Source organism: Balaenoptera ricei, chromosome 3 (assembly GCF_028023285.1).
Source record: "Balaenoptera ricei isolate mBalRic1 chromosome 3, mBalRic1.hap2, whole genome shotgun sequence".
Classification (NCBI taxonomy): domain Eukaryota; kingdom Metazoa; phylum Chordata; class Mammalia; order Artiodactyla; family Balaenopteridae; genus Balaenoptera; species Balaenoptera ricei.
The window spans coordinates 35,474,854-35,493,548 of record NC_082641.1 but is presented as its reverse complement, the minus strand read 5'-3'; the positions used below and the strand labels follow the sequence as shown (position 1 = coordinate 35,493,548).

The 18,695-nt window shown below is 37.7% G+C and overlaps 1 protein-coding gene across 9 annotated transcripts in view; it reads right to left on the bottom strand.

Annotated features, from left to right (window-relative positions):
* Positions 1 to 14,454, bottom strand: part of FBXO4 (F-box protein 4) — a 344,490-nt gene extending 330,036 nt beyond the window's left edge. For 6 of the 9 annotated variants that reach the window (XR_009502616.1, XR_009502613.1, XR_009502617.1 and 3 more), the window contains exons 1-7: positions 14,263 to 14,454; positions 12,045 to 12,280; positions 9,771 to 9,991; positions 6,354 to 6,429; positions 6,068 to 6,243; positions 2,090 to 2,265; positions 1,496 to 1,689 (exon numbers count right to left, since the gene is read on the bottom strand). Coding sequence is in view for 3 of the 9 variants with exons in the window: in XM_059919261.1 (XP_059775244.1) it covers positions 1,600 to 1,689; positions 2,090 to 2,265; positions 6,068 to 6,243; positions 6,354 to 6,429; positions 9,771 to 9,991; positions 12,045 to 12,280; positions 14,263 to 14,451 (1,164 nt within the window). In the remaining 6 variants the exon portion in view is untranslated. Of the gene's footprint in view, positions 1 to 1,383; positions 1,690 to 2,089; positions 2,266 to 6,067; positions 6,244 to 6,353; positions 6,430 to 9,770; positions 9,992 to 12,044; positions 12,281 to 14,262 lie in introns of those variants that run through there. The other 3 variants (XM_059919261.1, XM_059919262.1, XM_059919263.1) reach the window with 3 other exon arrangements.
* Between the last annotated feature and the right edge of the window lie 4,241 nt (positions 14,455 to 18,695).

Here is an 18,695-nt window from a genome sequence, read left to right as displayed (position 1 = left end):
AGAGGGCTTGAGGAAAATCTATAGCTTTTTCTTTTTTTTTTTTTAAGAAATAGAATCAATGACCTAAGTTTGTACCTTAATAATCTAAAAAAGGGAAGATGAAATTAAAATTTTTTTTTACATTTAAAAAGCAGAAAAATAGAGATTAGAGCATAAATCAATGAAACAGAATATAGAATAAATCAATAAAACCTAAAGCTGGTTCTTGAGAATAATAAAATCAGTAAAACTCTAGCCAGACTGATCATGAAGAAAAAAGACATAAATTACCAACATCAGGAATGAATGAGGTAACATAACTACATATAATTAAAAAAAGGGGGGAGTAGATCTACTTTTGGCATAACAGTATGAAGAGTTCCATGTAATGGCTCCCTAGAGAAACTAGAGAAAATTAATTTTTAAAAATCATTAAAATCTCTGTAAATGGTCCTAAGAGCATACAGCAAATGAAGAAACATTTATTCAAAAGTATATATATACTAAAACTCAGTAAGAACAGTAAGAGTCTGTGGGATTTGAACCAAGACCCACTCCCCTCCTTCCCTCCTCCAGCTCAGAAAGAAGAAACTCCATTCTAGACGGGGGCAGCTGAGGAAACAGCACTCTCTCTCCAAGTCAGAGGGCAACCTTCCTAGGAGGAGCAGGATGTCAGCATTTCTCATTCTGCCCCCAACTATACAAGTGCTGAAGCTAAGTTCTGGATAAATGCACCCAAGATGTGAGAGCGCCTTTCTTTGAAACGGCACCTGCTCGAAGGATGGAGGCTGTATCTTGGGTGCAGCACCACTAAGAATATTATGCTTTTTTTATTATAACTTAAAAATTCTTCAATTCCAGTGAGATAGGAGGACTGTAATGTTTCCTCTGCAAAGTGCAAGCAATTAGTGAATAGGAGGTCATATGATCATGAGCATCTCTGGAATATTTTCTCTATGAGTAAGGAATAAAATTTGGCTTTAGCACCTCATGAGCTTTCAAAGTTATTTGAAAATAGCAAGATTTCCAGTTATTTTCACTGAATTAGTATTGAATATGATATAAAGTTAATTCCTACTGTTTCAGAAAAGAAACAGAAGTTGTATGGCCAAAATAGTAAATGAAATTCCAGTGAATATTCAGTTTTAAATAGTACATATATTAAAAACAGATAGAAACTTATTTTCTGATAACCATATAAGGACCTTTAAAAAGAATCCATTGAAAGCTTAGTAAATTTGCTATTCCCCACTATGGCAATCTTTGAAACGAAAAGAAGAGAAACCACAAAGAATGAGAGAGGCACAAACTTGTTTTTCCAGAATTTAATATTAAAAAAAAAAAAAAAAAAAATATATATATATATATATATATATAAGTTATTTAAAAATATTAAAAGGTTCATTTTGGGGCCAAATGCTAGCACTGAAACTTTTTTCTTGTAATTGATTTAAGGTAAAAAGTAAAAATTATATTAAAAAATAGAGTAGCTACAGCTGTCCAATATAAACCCTACCTGCAAAAAGGCAGGGCAGAATGAGCTGACTTGAGCAAATATCCACATCACGACCTTAGTAACAAGTTTCAAATGCTTTCAGTTCCCAAGGTCTAAAAGGAGGATCATCTTGCATGCTTAGATTCTACTTCTTCAAGAATCCACTGAATGCCATTCAAAAAACCAGTTAAAGTTTCAGCCTCTGTATCCTGGACCTATGAGCAAATAAAAGAGATTACTGTCAATAAGAAACTGAGTGAAAAATCTTATAATTAAGTGGGACATTTTACTGGACACTCAAAAAAGAACAGGACTTAAAAAATCCCAATAAACTTTGGGTGAGTCACTCAAGTTTGGTCTTCTAGAGAGCTTAGATTAAAAAATATCATCTTCTCTTCTGTCTTATAATTACTACCAATATGAGGTTTATTACTTATCTCAGAGGTCAGCTTTGATACCAAATATCTCCCACCGATTAAGCTACTAAAACTGACTTTTAGAATGTTATTTTATTAAAGAGAATGAGTAGAAAAGAATTTTAAAAATAAAAATCAATTAGAAAGTAGAGTGAAAACTAAAATGAGATTTTTCTCACCAGAGAAAATAGGACCTTACCATCCACGGGTGGCTTAGATGATTCAGACGCAGCTCATGGGCCAAATAAAAACAGGGCATTCTTTTTACATTAGCTTGAGAAATACAAGATAAAACCAGCATTGGTCTTCCTGAAGATCCAAAAGCTGGATCTGTCATTGCCATAATACGAGAAAATTCATCTTGCCATTCATGTCCTAAGGAATGTAGTCAAAACCCTTAATTTGCATTACTTGTAATGACTTAAAAAATAATAAAACAAAATTAAAGAACTAACAAGACAAGGGAAGAAAAAAATTACCAGGATCCAAACATAACAAACTGCCTCTATTGCTGTGTTCATTTACTGTTCTTTCGTAAAACTACATTAATCAGCCTTGCAAGGATAGGAATTTAGGTGAAATCAGAGAGAACAAAAACAGTACCACTCAGATGTCTCTATGGTTTAAAAGCAAAAATACTTTGATATAGATATTTTCCTCTCACAAATTCTGTAGCTGTCACTACCCTTTCTTTCAAAGGCCGTAGTTTCCAAAACTTAAACATATAATTGAGTCTAGCTTTTTTATCCAAACTGAAAATCTCTGCCTTTCACTGGAGTGTAAATCACTGACATTTTGTGGTAGGCAGAATTCTAAAATGACCCCAATGACTCATACCCCATATAATCCCTTCTCCTCTGAGTGTGACAGGAATCTGTAAATACAGTGGGATTATCACTGACATGATTAGGCTATACTGTAAGACACAGCTGACTTCAAGAAAGGGAGATTATACTCAGTGAGCCTAACCTAATCAGGTGATCCCTTAAAACAGATGAGATTCTTCCTAGTGAGAGAGACTCTCCATTGCTGGATTTGAAGACAGAGAGAGTCACATGACAAGGAATGATGATGGCCTGTGAAGCTGAGAGCTGCCCCAAGCTGACAGCCAGCAAGGAAACAGGGACCTCAGCCGTACAACAGTAAGGAGCTGAATTCAGCCAATAACTGAGTGAGCTAGAAAGCAGATTTTTCCCTAGAGCCTCCAGAAAGGGATGTAACCCATCTGACACCCTAATTTCAGCCTCTGAGACCTAGGCTGAGAACCTAGCCATGCCGTGCTCAAGACTTCAGACATAGAGAACTCTGAGCTAATAAACAGATGTTGTTTTAAGCCACTAGGTTGGCAGTAATTTGTTATATATTAATAGAAAACAAATAAACATTTAATGTAATTATCAACACAGTACATTTAAATCTATCATATACCTCTTGAATTTTGACTTGTTCCATCTATTCTTTGTTCCTTTTCCTGCCTTCTTTTGAACTGACTGTTTTAATGATTCCATTTTATCTTCACTACTGGCTTATTTAATTATACCTCTGTTACACTTTTTTTTAGTGGTTGCTCAAGGATTTACAATGTATATTTTAAACTTATAACAGTCTACTTTTATTTTTTAGTTTTTATTTTATTTATTTGACTGCATTGGGTCTTCGTTGCTGCGTGCAGGCTTTCCCTAGTTGCGGCGAGTGGGGGCTACTCTTCGCTGCGGTGTGCAGGCTTCTCATTGCGGTGGCTTCTCTTGTTGCAGAGCACGGGCTCTAGGCACGTGGGCTTCAGTAGTTGTGGCGCATGGGCTCTAGAGCGCAGCCTCAGTAGTTGTGGCACATGGGCTCAGTTGCTCCATGGCATGTGGGATCTTCCCGGACCAGGGCTCGAACCCGTGTCCCCTGCATTGACAGGTGGATTCTTAACCACTGTGCCACCAGGAAAGTCCCTAACAGTCTACTTTTAAAAAGTATTATATAACTTCACATATAGAACCTTATAATACTATGTTTCCATTTCTGCCTTTCCATGTTGTGTAATATTGTTACAATATAGTTTATTTAAAAAATATCATAAACCCATAATACATTGTTACTGTTTTTCCTTTACATAATGATAAATTAAAATTAGAAAAAAATATTTTATGTATAGCTATATTGTTTATATCCCAAGGCTCTTCATTTCTTTTTGTAGATGCAGTTTTCTACCTGGTATCATATTCTTCTACCTGAAGAGTTTCCTTTAATATTTCTTGTTATACAAATGTGCTGACTGAACTTTCTCAGATTTTGTTTGTCTGAAAAAAGTCTTGATTTTGCCTTCATTTTTGAAAGATGTCTTTGCTGGATATTAGATTTTCCCCCCTTTGAATACTATAAAGATTTCCCTTCATTACCTTCTGGCTTACAGCAAAATTCTGTCAGAAAGTCTCTGTCCTTATCTTTGGCCCTCTATATGTATGTTTTGTTTTGCTCTGGTTGCCTTCAAGATATTCTCTTTACCTTTGGTTTTCATCAGTTTGGCTTTGATGTATCTGTATTTTTTATTTATCAGGTTAGGAGTTCTTTGAGAATCTTGGATCTGTGGTTTATTCTCTTTCAGTAATTTTGAAATAGTTTTGGTCATTATCTGTTCAGAAATTTCTTTTTCCCTGTTCTTACTCCTTTCATGTGTTGGGGCTCCAATCACATATAAATTGAATCAGGGGTCAGCATAGCAAAGTCTGAAGATCTGTTTTTATAAATAAATTTCTTTGAGAAACAGCCATGCCCATTCATTTGCAAACTGTCTATGGCTACTTTTGCACTATAATAGCAGGGTTGAGTAACTGTGAGAGATTGTATGGCTCACGTGCCTAAAATATTTACTATCTGGACCTTTAAGAAAATGCCAACCCCTGAGTTAGATCACTTAATAGGTTCCCCCAGCTCTTGAATGTTTTGTCCTCCACTCCTACTCTTTTTTCTCTTTGTGTTTTAATTTGGGTAATTTCAATTGATCTATCCTCACATTCACAAAAGGTTTCCTTTGTTAATATGTCCACTGAAGGAACTGTTCACCTCTTATCATATTTTTCATATTTAGCATTCCCATTTTTTCATAGCTTCCTTCTCTCTGCTGAAAATCCCTATTTGTTCACATATATTGTCCATCTTTTCCACTAAATTCTTTAACATATTAATCATAGTTCTTTTAATGTCTCTTTCTGAGAGGGCTAACATCCAGGCCATCTCCGTGTCTAATTCCATTGAATGCTTTATCACTTGACAATGGGTCATTTCATTTTGATATTTTTTTGTATCTTATAATTTTTAATTTAATGTTAGATGTTTTATGTGGAAGAACAGAAGAGACCGAGGTAAAGGGGATTTACTTCTAGAAATGGACACGATTCTTCTGTTAGGCCATTAATGCAGTGGGATGAGTCCAGCTAGTCAGTAGTTGAGCTGGATTTGGCTTTTGTTGCTATAGTTAATTTCAGTGCACCATAAACTGTAAATTCTTTCAGCAGTGGGATGCTGCTACCTTGTTCCTAGTGAGAATAATATACTGTATATTTATGCCCTACCTTATTCACAGAGGATTTGGGAAAGAAATTACAATACTGGCTTGTGGTCCAATAATATTCTATTTTCATGCTATTTATCACACTGTGAATGGCAATTATTCAGAATATATGGATAGTGTTCTTAACTAATCTACTTAACCAAAGTAAACACTCCACCCCACACATCTCTCTACTATCTGGAAAATTAAAATAAAGGTAAAATTTTTCATTTACCTGCATAAATTATTTGAATAGGGCCAAAAGCAGACAAAACACCAATAACAAAAAGTGCAGAAGCATACAACAACAAAAAAACACTATGTAGTTATAGTATCACACTTCGGTGTGCATCAGAATTCTGTAAAGCTTGTTAAAAAAACAGATGCCCAAGACACAACCCAAATCTATGAGTCATAATCCACCAGGGTAGGAATCAGGCAGCTGCGTTTTTAACAAGATCCCTCAGTGATCCTAATGCACATCAAGTTTTGGGAATCCAATATTAACAGTAATAACAGAATCACATTGATAAAATTAGCCATGATATTCTTAACAAGCCACAGTAAAGCCTAAAAACATACTTTCTTATTTGCTTTGCAAAGAAAGTGCTTTTAAAAAGAAAATAAGATAATACTTACTTTTATGAGCTTCAGCATTTGCAACATAGATGAACCCATCAACAACTTCACACACCTTCTGAATTTGTGGAATTACACTGTACCGGCTTCCTTGTTGATCATCCCCTTCATTCTGTATACTGAACATCTTGTTAACTGCACTTGTATGTTCTTCTCTTGCTCTATCTCTTTCCTTTCTATAAGAAAAATGTAAATATAGAACATAAACAGACACTAAACAGACTTCGCCCCCCTAAAATATTCCATTACTGATGTCTCAGATTGGTTGCCAAGTAGGCAGCCTTACCTTGTAGTTGAATATAATATTAGGATGTTGAATTTATGTTGGTTGCTCAACTGAAAACTGACTCCTGATCCAATACCTAAAGGGGAAAATTACAGTTATCAAAACAAGTCATTAATAAAGACAGCAAAAGATGAGAATGAAAAAAATTACTTGGTATAAGTAAAAAGAGTAAATGAAAAACTATGACAAGTTATATATATATAGCTTTGGAATAAAATGAAATGTTTGTGTTGAAGAAAAGATGCCGTATGCAATTTTCATTCACATGGTAATAAACTATGGATATAGAAGAAAAAACTGCTAGGCTTTAACATTCCTTTTTATACCATCATCACTATCATCACTAACTTTATCATCATCCTCTCAGTAGCAGCTGCATCGTAACAGCTACTACTATTTATCCTCAAGACTAAGGCTTAGTTTCACTTCTTTTATGTTTCTCATTAGTCTTATACGCCACGTACACATTCAGCCAAATGGCTTTTTTTCCCCACTCTGAGAAGCTGTTTTTAAATTCATGGCACCTTAGAAAACTGAGGAAATATGGCAGACACTGAAATTTGGAATTAGACTTGGGCTAGAATCCTGAATTTGCCACATATGCCCATGTTTCTGTGAGCCTGTTTTGACATCAAAATATAGAAATAATACACACTTTTTAGGGTTATTGTAAGCATTAAATGAGATCACATATGTAAAACACCTATGGAGTGACTGGTAAGTAACAGGTGCTAAACACTAGCTTCTTACTATTTTATAGCTAAATCATTCAACATTGTCATTCGTCCTTCTTTCTTAACTCCTTCCCTCCTTTGGCTGTGTTAACACTACGGGGCTGATTCTCCTCTTGCCTCCTGGAAAGATCCTTCTCCTCTTCCTTGGCTTTACCTCTTTTTGCTATATAAATGTCCTCTTAGATCTGTCTACTTCTCTCCATCCTCACCCCCACCTTTTAGTCTAAATTATTATCATCTCTCACCTGGACTTCTGTAATCATTTCTAACTAGCCTCCTAAATCCACTTCTGCCCCCTACTATCCATTCTTCTGACAGCAGCTGGAGAGATTGCTTTAAAATGCTTTTAATTACATCTCTTCCCTTCAAAGCCCCTGCTCTTCAGATAAACAAAATTTTAATATAATCTGGCCTCTACTTACCTCATTAGGACAACTCCATCTTTCATATCCTTAATCCCTGCATTATAACCACTCTAGGTATTTAAAGCAGCTATGCCGTGCCATCTCATGTCACCATTCTGGGCAACACATATATAGAGATCTTGGTGGCTAGGACTGCAAGCATCCCAGGCAAAGTGGCCCTAGTCCTCCCACCACCAGGGGCCTCCCCAGAGAGATCACAGAAACAAATTCTACCATGTCTCTGATCTTTGTTTTCATCAGTTTAACTTCCAGAAATTACCCTCTCAACACATCTAACCTCGGCCCAGTATGATTCTCATGTTGTTTTGCCCCACCTTGCCAATGATTCATCCCTCCACTCTTCCCTGACCTTGCAGGGTCTGAGGCACAATTAGATGGGCAATTTCAAACAATCACTCCAGCTGCTGTCTGGAGAATGAAATTGCCATTTCACAATCCGCAAATTTCCCCATATCCCCAACCTCTTCTTGAAGGGTTCCTTCCACCTCATGGCCCTACCTGAAAATAGCCTGTCCCTAGGTGCCGCTTCTCTTAACAGTGGGCTCGCAAGTAACAAAGTTACCTATTCTCTCACATCTCAGGCTAAAGAGATGAGGTGAATGGTCTCTTTACTCCTCAATGCCATGTCTTAACCATTACTCACCAACCCTCTTGAAAAAACTCCATCTCTCAGAGACACGCACACCATTTAGCTGTAATACCATCTCCCCGTCCTTAACCTTGTAACTCATGAATCTCCTTTTGATAATCCCTTCCTCCAGACATTCACTGATGATTTCAGCACCTGGCTCACAATATTCCTCTCTATCGTCAGAAACTTCCAAGTCCATGTGGACTTCGTATTATTCCCAAATCTTCATTTCTAGCCCAGATCTTTCTCTTGAGACATGGATGCATAAAGTAATCCATAAAGTCATTCATTCATTCACTCATCAAATATATATTGAATGCCTACTATGTGCCTGGCACCACAGCTAAGAATAAAGCTGACAAGATTTCTGCCCTAACGGAGCTTCCATTCAAGCGGCTAGCTTATAGCAGGCATCTCTACTTGTATCAAAAGTTTCTCTTCCTCCTGTGTTTCCTTAACCTAGTGAATGGCACCATCATCCAATATGAAAATCAGACCAAAACCCAGGAATTATCCTTATTACTGCTAACACACATTGAGTCAATTCTATATCCTTCATATTTTTATCACAATATTGTAGTGGTTTCTTATCCCTTCTAATCAATTCTCCACTCAGGAGCCAGAGTGATCTATCCAAAATGCCATCTTGATCATCTTACTTCTCTGCTTAAAATCCTTCAACAAATGCTTGACATACAAGCGTCTTCTCACCTGGCCCCACTCTGGACACACAGAGCTACTTCAAGTGTGTCATGCACACTCAGAACTTTGGGATTTTAGAAATGTAGTTCTCACTGCTTAGAATATTTTACCCTTTTTTTGATGGCCTACCCCTACTTATCCTATTGACTCATGTAAGGCATCATGTTCAGTGCAGAGCCTTCTCTGACCCTTACCTTTCTACACAGGAGCTAATTACACCACATTCTAATCACCTGTATACATGTCTCTGCCCTCGTCTAGACCAAGTACCTTTCAGGGCAAACAGGAGATTTTTTATGTTGTTTGTTTTAAATGTCTGCATCTTTAGTATCTAATAGGTACTCTCAATAAATGAATAAGTAAAGCACAAGCTAGTTTACACTGTTATGCATGTTTATTATATATCCTGCTTACCAAACTAACTACATGGCTGTTGTTGCTATTGTTTTTCATAGAAATAAAGGTAAGGTGATAATTTAGCTCTTTTTTGAAATTCCAATATATATCAAAGTACTTTGCATATAGTAGGTTCTGAATGGTTTTTGCTGTTAACATTCTTTTAAAATATGGTAAATGTACAAATATAACTTTTTTTTAATAACATCTTTATTGGAGTATAATTGCTTTACAGTAGTGTGTTAGTTTCTGCTTTATAGCAAACAAATATAACATTTTGACAACATACAATTTGCTTTCACATAATCTCATATTCTGGACTGAGAAAGTAAGAGAAAGCTTACCTCTTATAAAAAGTAAATTAATTCTTTCAGTCCATAGAGACCTGAGGGCTCCCATGCACCAAATTAGTATATTTCATTACAACAAAGAGTTAATTAATTTAAAAACTAATTTCTTTCTATTTAACATTAGAGTCAAGCTCAAAGTGTTTGAATTATTATGTACTGTAGATTAACATGAAAATTACCATCAATCTGCCTCTGAGGCAAACCAGCTGTTGGGCAAAGCTCCTCGGAAGACATCAAGCTCAACACCAAAGATGTATTTAGTTCTTCCAAACCTGGTCCAAACATGGCAAATCGTGGTTCATTCTGAATGATCAATGAGTGTAAAAATGAGGTGACAGCTCCATACATAGGACGGCTAGATTTTGAGGATCTTCTTGTATATGGACAGCACATTTTATAGCTGTATAAAATTGGCACAATTAGAAAATTAACACAAACACTTACTTAGCCAGTTATTCATTCAACAATATATAATGTATTGAGAACTTGCTAGACAAAAGGGATATAATGATTATACAGTCCCAATCCTCATGGAGGGCAGTGGAGGACAGGCACCATTATAATACGTATGCCGAGTTCCATGACAGAAAGAAGCACAAGATGCTATGGGAGCAGTAGTGGTCTAGTAGCTGAGGAGGTCTTCCCTGGGAATCGGTTACTTACTTTCTAATTTTTCATTTAGATTCTCTCATGAAACACTTGGTCTAACACATGTTTCAATGCTTAAGATTCACTACATAAAGCAGTAATTCTCAACCTGGGGAGATTTTGCACCCCCAGGGAACATTTCTTAATGTCTACAGTCCAGGGATGCTGTTAAACATCCTACAATGCACACACAAGACAGTTCCCATAACATCTGCTCCAAAATGTCAATAGTGCCAAAACTGAGAAACACTGTACTAAACATAAACTACATAGATAGTATAAATGTCCCTAGAGATAAAAAAAGAAAAAAAAATTACTAAAGCTACCAATATAACCAAATTTCTTAGGGTACTTCTATTAACAGTAACAGTTCAATAAGTATTAATTACAGGGCAGCTCAAATGTTCCGTATAGGTAACTTGGCAAACTAAGAATCATGTGAAAGAAACAACTCAACTTTTTCAATAGCTATAAATTTCTAAACTAGCAATTCAACATGTTATCAAAAATTAAAACAAAGTTACTCAAATCAAAATAAAACCTAAAGCCCTTTAAATCGAGCTGGTTAAGACAATAACTAACGTTACAAGACAATCACCTTTACTTAGGAACCTTGTAATTCAAGAAGGAAAAAAAAATCAACTTTGCAGCTAGGTAGATCTGGCCAAGCCTCACCACTTTAATTAGTCATATAAGCCACTTATAGTCTAAACTTCAGTTTTTTCATCTGCGTTATTTGAGCAATAACAATCAATCCAGGGTTGTAAGGATAAGAAATAATTTATATGATCACAAATGGTCGTTATTACGATTATTACTATCCCTAGGAAAACGTGGTTCCACAGCGCACAGAAACACTTGATGTTATGGTTGGCTGTGGGACAACGAAGAGGTAACACTAGCAAGTGAGAGTACAGTAGCACTTGTTAAAATTACATACATGCGTATTTTAATCAAGTAGTCTCACAAGACTTGATGTAATGGCATCTGTATTGGAATAAGGAAAGAGTCTGAATAACTTAAAATATGAAAAAAAGTCCCACATGTAGCTATTAAATCTACCACAGGAAAACAATTCTTACCTAACGCACAAATATTCTTTAAATTTTACTTACAATGCCTTAAATTTGGGGCTCTTAATAAAGCAGGTTATATCCAGAACTAACGACATTACAGTCCCTTACAAATTATACGACCTTAGACAAATCCATAACCATGCAGAACCTTCATTCCACATCCATAACACAAGGAAAATACCTTCTTATTGTGTGAGAATTAAATAAGTAAACATACATAAAACATCCATCATAGAATCCAATACACTATAGTTGCTCAATAAGATTAATTCTCTCAAATACATGATATTCGAAAATGTCAATGTGTTTGGGTGATAACAAAATCTTATTTCCCAGAAACTTAAGAATGGTTTTCTTCCATGCAAAAGAACTCCTGTCTGAACTCTGGCCTTTCCTTCTCTGGATATGGAAAAGTATTTATTTTAACAAAATGACAAGTGTTCTAAAGATAATGAAAATTTTAAGAAGTGTTTTACTTCTTGCCATATAAACTATCTATAATTATTCAAATACTCTACTTAGGTACTACAGGGAAATAACAAAATGTGAACGCTGAAACGGTTCTATGAAGGAAGTTATTTTACCTAACCCCCAATTTTACAAAAGGACAACTCAGACTCAAAATTCACGCAACAAATTAGTAGGAGGGCCAAGACTAATTTAGACTACTGACTTGTAATATAGTTAAATTTAATATCTTCTTTTTAATTCATAAAACTAGATACTTACACTGCCATGTAGTCAAAAAATGCACCATCAGTGACCTCAGATATAGGCTTTTTTAAGATTTCTAGATCTGGAAGAGACTTCCAGTCAACAGAAGACCAAGAAGGAAGATCCCGCAACAGAAAATATCTCCACAGAATTGCATCTCGTACAGTTTCATTCCAATAATGACTTGTACTTCCCAACTGACATAGATCATGAGGTGAAAGAAATGACAAAATATATAGCTGTACATCAATCTGAAACAGAGGGAAGCAGCAAGTACGTTAAAGGGATGAATAATTTATCTTGGTAAAAAGTTTTTTTAAAATAATACATTACAGGGACTTTTTAAAATAATAAATTACAGGGACTTCCTGGTGGCGCAGTGGTTAAGAATCCACCTGCCAATGCAGGGGACACAGGTTCGAGCCCTGGTCTGGGAAGATCCCACATGCCGCGGAGCAATTAAGCCCGAGCGCCACAACTACTAAGCCTGCGCTCTAGAGCCTGCGAGCCACAACTACTGAAGCCGGCACTCCTAGAGCCCGTGCTCCGCAACAAGAGAAGCCACCGCAATGAGAAGCCCGCGCACCTCAACGAAGAGTAGCCCCCGCTCTCCGCAACTAGAGAAAGCCCACGCGCAGCAACGAAGACCCAACGCAGCCAAAAATAAATAAATTTATAAAAAATAAATAAATAATAAATTACAAAATAACAAATAATTATACTAGGAAACCAAAGGTCAACTGAACAGTGTATCATTTTAATAATTAAATCTATCATGACAAATTGCAAAATTAACAATTTTTATACTAAATAACAAAAAATCAACTTCAGTCTTTTTTTTTTGCAGCAGCAGCAGCATGTGGAACTTCCCTGACCACGGATGGAACCCGTGCCCCCTGCAGTGGAAGCGAAGAGTCTTAACCACTGGACCACCAGGGAATTCAACAGTCATTATTTTTAATGATGAAATCTATCATGCTGAAGTTAATTTCCTGTCTCAGGATAGAATCATAATGAACATTTCATTTTTGACACATTGAAACATTCCTGAAATACCTCCCATTGTTCTGGTATTTTTCAAGTAAAATAACCACTTCATTTAATTTTTCCTTATGGATATTCTGCCACACCATTTATTTGAATGACCTGCTTAATGAAATAATTTATTCTTCAAAATAAAATCTTTATCAAGCGGACAAACTTCTGATTTTATCATTACATCAAATCAAAGAGTAAATGTCACCTGCGTTCTTCTGTAAAATCTGTTATTTCAGAGAACCTCTGCAAGGAGAACCATGGAGGCAACCTAAGCCTGCAGTATTTAATTTCTGATGGACCTCAAGAGTGTCAATAGTCCAGCTGAGATATAGCATTTTAATAATTTCTAAGAAATTCTCCTCTCTCCGTTTTCCTAGCTACCTGAAAAGTTTAACAATGAAAAATGTGTGTAATTCTCGTGGCCTGCCGTAACTTGAGGCCCTTGTAATTTAGTCATTTACTTTCCCGCATTTTTTTTTAAGATTTTTTTTTTTGATGTGGACCATATTTAAAGTCTGTATTGAATTTGTTACCATATTGCTTCTGTTTTATGTTTTGGTTTTTTGGCCAGAGGCATGTGGGATCTTAGCTCCCCACCAGGGATCCACCTGCACCCCCTGCAGTGGAAAGTGAAGTCTTAACCACTGGACCGCCAGGGAAATCTCTAGTCATTTACTTTCAATTGTCAGTTTTGTCACTTGAAATACAGGTAAGATAACAGTCGCAAAATCCTAGGAGAGTGTGTGTTCTGCAGGACCGCCAGGTGTTTCGGTACATGGACCCTGGGATGAAAGATGCTGAGAACACAAGACACTGGACGCTTTCCATGATTTCCAGAACGTCTGGAATGGTCTCCGCATTTCCTTAACCTGACGTTCAGGGTGCCCCAGTCCCTAGACCTGTTTTGGGGGTAGAAAACCAAAAGGTGACCTGGCTGGTTGCCAGGGCACAACCTGCAGGTGAGTTTCGGGGCGACCTTCGGCCCAGCTGCGGGGCACCAGGGGTCAACGCCACGGCGTTTCTGCTCAACTTCTGCCCCCAGGTGACGACACTGCCCGGAATGGCTGCAGGGACCGGGCCAGACACAGGCCGGGCCCAGGGAGGCTTCCCCCCACCCCGGCCCCCAGAGGCCGCCCCGGCGAGCGCCCCTCCCGGCCCGGCCCGCGGTCCTCCGCGGGTGGCGGCCGACGCTCACCGGCAGCCGCGTTAGCGAGCTGGCCTCCTCGTCCGCCTCCTCCGGGGAGGCCCTCGGAGCCGCCCTCTCCTTGCCCACCGACTGCCAGAAGCTCCTCCAGCCGCTGAGGATAGCAGCCTCCAGGCGGCCCCAGTCGCTGTGGTGAGGCTGAGGGGAGCCGCCTCCACTGCGCGACTCGCTTCCCGCCATGGCTGCCGACGCAGCACGTGACGCACCGCAGGGTGACGCCGGCGCGTCCGTCCCCTGCTCCCCGCCCCCCCCCCGCCTCCGCTCCCTCCCTTCCCCCACCCCCCGTTGCCGCCCCCATCTCCCCCTCCGCACCCCCGGTGGAGAAGCCTCCAGAGCCGGGGACGGAACGGAGAGATGGGCCGATTGAGCGTGGTTCCCAGTTGAGCTTGAGGTTCCCGCCGACAATCACTGCTCCCCTCACTCCACGCCTCAACCTTAGGCGCGCTGACCTCACCCGTTGGTATAAAATCTCTCGCCCTTTGACCCTTTATAACTTCGTTACTTCACCCAAGGTGGGTCCCTCTGTCTGGGACCCATTTCCACTTTGCCTGGGTCTGGGCGACTCTTACTTATGCAAAAGACGGTGGCCCTCTTCCACTATCTGGGGCTTAATATCTCTACGTAATCTGGTTTAAACTGTCAACCAGCAATTGCGTGCAATTTCCAGGGCATGCAGCTATGCGTTCTCTTCGTGAGAATATTCAAATATGGAAATTTCTAAATTTCGGAATCAGCCTCTGTCCACCATTGTCTTAACATCAATTGTCAAAACCTTCTCTCACATATTACCCAAATCACCCATTTAAAAAAATTAATCTATTTTTTGTTGTTGCAACTTTTTCTTTTATTTTAGTTGATTTACAGTGTTGTGTTAATTTCTGCTAGACAGCAAAGTGATTCAGTTATACATATATACATTCTTTTTTATATTCATTTCTATTATGGTTTATCACAGGCTATTGAATATAGTTCCCGGTGCTGTTCAGTAGGACCTTGTTGTTTATCCATTCTATATATAATAGTTTGCATGTGCTAACCCAGAACTCCCACTCCATCCCTCCCCCACGCCTTGGCAACCACAAGTCTGTTCTCTATGTCTGTGAGTCTGTTTCTGTTTTGTACATATGTTCATTTGTGTCATATTTTAGATTCCACATATAAGTGGTATCTTTATGGTATTTGTCTTTCCCTGTCTGACTTACTTCACTTAGTATGGTAATCTATAGGTCCATCCATGTTGCTGCAAATGGCATTATTCTTTTTTACGCTTGAGTAATATTTCATTGTATATATGTACCACATCTTATTTATCCATTCATCTGCCAATGGACATTTAGGTTGTTTCCATGTCTTGGCTATTGTGAATAGTGCTACTATGAACATAGGAGTGCAGTATTTTTTGAATTTTAGTTTTGTTCAGATATATATCTAAGAGTGGGAAATTAATCCCATTTTTTAATAGTCTTCAAAATAGAAGACAGGATCAGCAACTTCATAAAACCATTCAAGTCTTTAAGGATCATGATAGGCTACAGGGAACATATACATAACATGTGTGTATGTACAAATATTTAAAGACATACATATATTTAACATAATATATATTCACCTCTCTGTCTCTGTCTCTCTCCCTATCTGTATCTATATCCATATTTTATCTATATTCCACATAGCAGAGCGCCATAATGCTTAATGGACACAGTGCTTATCGGTTTGTATTTGCACTTCAAAAATAAATATCTGGGGATCTACATGTCAAATAACAGAAACTCAATAAAGCCCAATAACTGAGGTTCTGTGAGATCTGAATTTAGTTTATTTATCTTGCATGCATGCCATTGCCAGGGGCCAATAAGCAACCCAATTGAAGGCTTAGTTCTGTGAGACTGTCCAGACAAGAAAAAGAGCCATGAATTAATTGGCATTCCTCCTACCTCTCTAGGAACAAGAAAGAACTAACACAAGAAAAAAAAAAATCAGTTTAAGTATGAAGTACTGAAATGGTTCTAAGCTTTCTTAGAATGACATTTATAAAAGAATGTGTTCAAATAATTTTTTATTATGGAAAAATTTGAATACATATATATATAGGAATATGAGAGTGAATAATAAAATGAAATAAAATGTATTTAGTAGCTAAGATTCTACAGTTACCATTGATTGTTTTTTGTTTACAAGTTGCAAAATGTTGCTTTTCGAATTTTGTAATTCCTTTTATTAGATGAATTAAAGAAAAATTGTCCCTCATCAACCATTTGACTGCCCTCCCCAAGATCTGAATCGGCCTTATCTCTAAGGAGCCCTAGTTCGTTTTAATGGGAAATGGTATTTAGACATTATTTAATGGTCTTCATACTGTTATTTCCCATTCAAATATAGAATTACAGAATTTTTACTTACCTTATTTAGTTTCATGTCTCTTTTCTCTTACACTGAAAATCCTCATTTCTAATTACATACATTTCTGATTTTCATAGTTATTAACAATATAAGTACGGAGGAGTTTGATTTCTTTCCAGTTCCTTTTGCCCTTGGGGATATCCCACTACGGGTGTGCAAATTTTGTGCTTTAAAGATAACTGACACATTCCTTTGTATTGAAGCCACCAACTGGCTACATAATTACAGCTCATTTGTTTCATTTTGCTTTGGATTTTTAGGGGTTTTCTTTAATTCTGATGTAAAAAATACAAAATTCAGCATATATTCAGAGAAGTCTAGTTTCCACCCTGATCCCCTCCAACTGGTTCCTCTGCCCCCATCTCCCACTTCCACCATAGGTAACTATTTTTTTTAAGTTGTTGTTTTTTTTTTTAAATATAAGCAAACGAGATTATACACACACATTTATATTCTTTCTTAAATAAATAGTACTATACACCTTCACCTTGTTTTTCACTTAATATGGCCACTCCATAGCATTTTACAGAAATATTCCTCTTTGGTTTTTAAAGCTACATGCTACTCAATCATGTGGATTTACCAGTTTAATCTATTTTTAAATAGGGTATCCATAATATTTAGATGACTAATATTAATTAAATGCATCTGACTTGTGAGATAAGAGACCAAAGGTAAGAGAGAGATCAGAAGCCAAGTCAATCAGTCAAGCTGATTGGTAAATGTGGAAGTTCATATACAGCAGGTATATATACATTTGGAGTCTGAGGCTGAAAAACTTCTGAAAATTGTAGGTTTTCTGCCAGCCACACTTATTACAAACATTTAAGATGCCTATACAGCCAGTGATTTCTTCTCTGAAAACTGCTTCCCATTTAGAATGGCCACCACCACTTGTACTGAGCAAAGGGCAGTGAGTGCTCACTGGCCAGAACAAGAGTTTGTCACTCAATTATTCTGGTTCATGTAGCATTATGGTATTTTTCAGCATGATGAATGAGGTATCCCAATACATAGAACTGGCTATTAAGGAAAATAATAATAACTCTTTCGAGCTCTTACCATGTGCTAGGCATTGAACTAAGCACTTTGAACATTAACTCATTTATTCAATAACCTGTGAAGTAGATATTATTATTATTCCTGTGTTAAACAATAAAATGCTAAGGCACAGAAAGGTTAAATAATTTATATGGAATCACACAGCTAGGAAACAACAGAGCTGGGATTTAATCAGGCCTCTACCCATATTCCTAACCACTAAACCACCCTGTCTGAAAGTTATCAGGACCAGAAGAAATAATACTGTCAATATGTTACCAAACCAAACTTGGGTCCATTTGCCCTTATGCAGTAAAGCCAATCTATTGACACTAGGTTGTGGTGAAGGAAAGTGCAGCAACTACCTCAGGCGCCAAACAAGGAGCATGCGCAGCTAATGCTCAAAAGACCCAAATTCTCTGATGGCTTTCAGAGAAAGGTTTTTAAAGACAGGGCGAGGGAGAGGGTTGCAGGGTGCATGGCCAGCTCGTGGACACTCTTGACTGGTTGGTGGTGAGGTAATCGGGAGTCAGCATCATCAACCTTCTGGTTCCAACCAGTCTGGGGTCTATGTGCTTGTGGGCAGCATATAGTTAACTTCTTCCACCTGGTGGGATTTTCAGTATTTGCAAAACAGCTCTAAGGATATGGCTCAGAATATTATCTATAACCCTTGAGGAGGAGCAAAAGGTCCTTGACTTTGTTAATGGTTAAACCATTATTATTTTGTCCTGTTTGACTGTTTTCCTTTGTTTCTGCATTTTCTCACTTCTCTGATTAAATTTATTTTTGGAACCTGGGGAAAGTCTAGGAGGCTAAAGTTTTTCTATAAACAAGAGGCAGGTGGAGGACATGGGGGGAGCGGGGGAATCTGTCCCAGAAAGGCCCCATAGGGTCCTGCTTCATTACAAATCGTAAACTAACATGATAAAAGTTTTCATTCTGACACAACACTCAGATATAAAAGAAAACAAAGATACAAA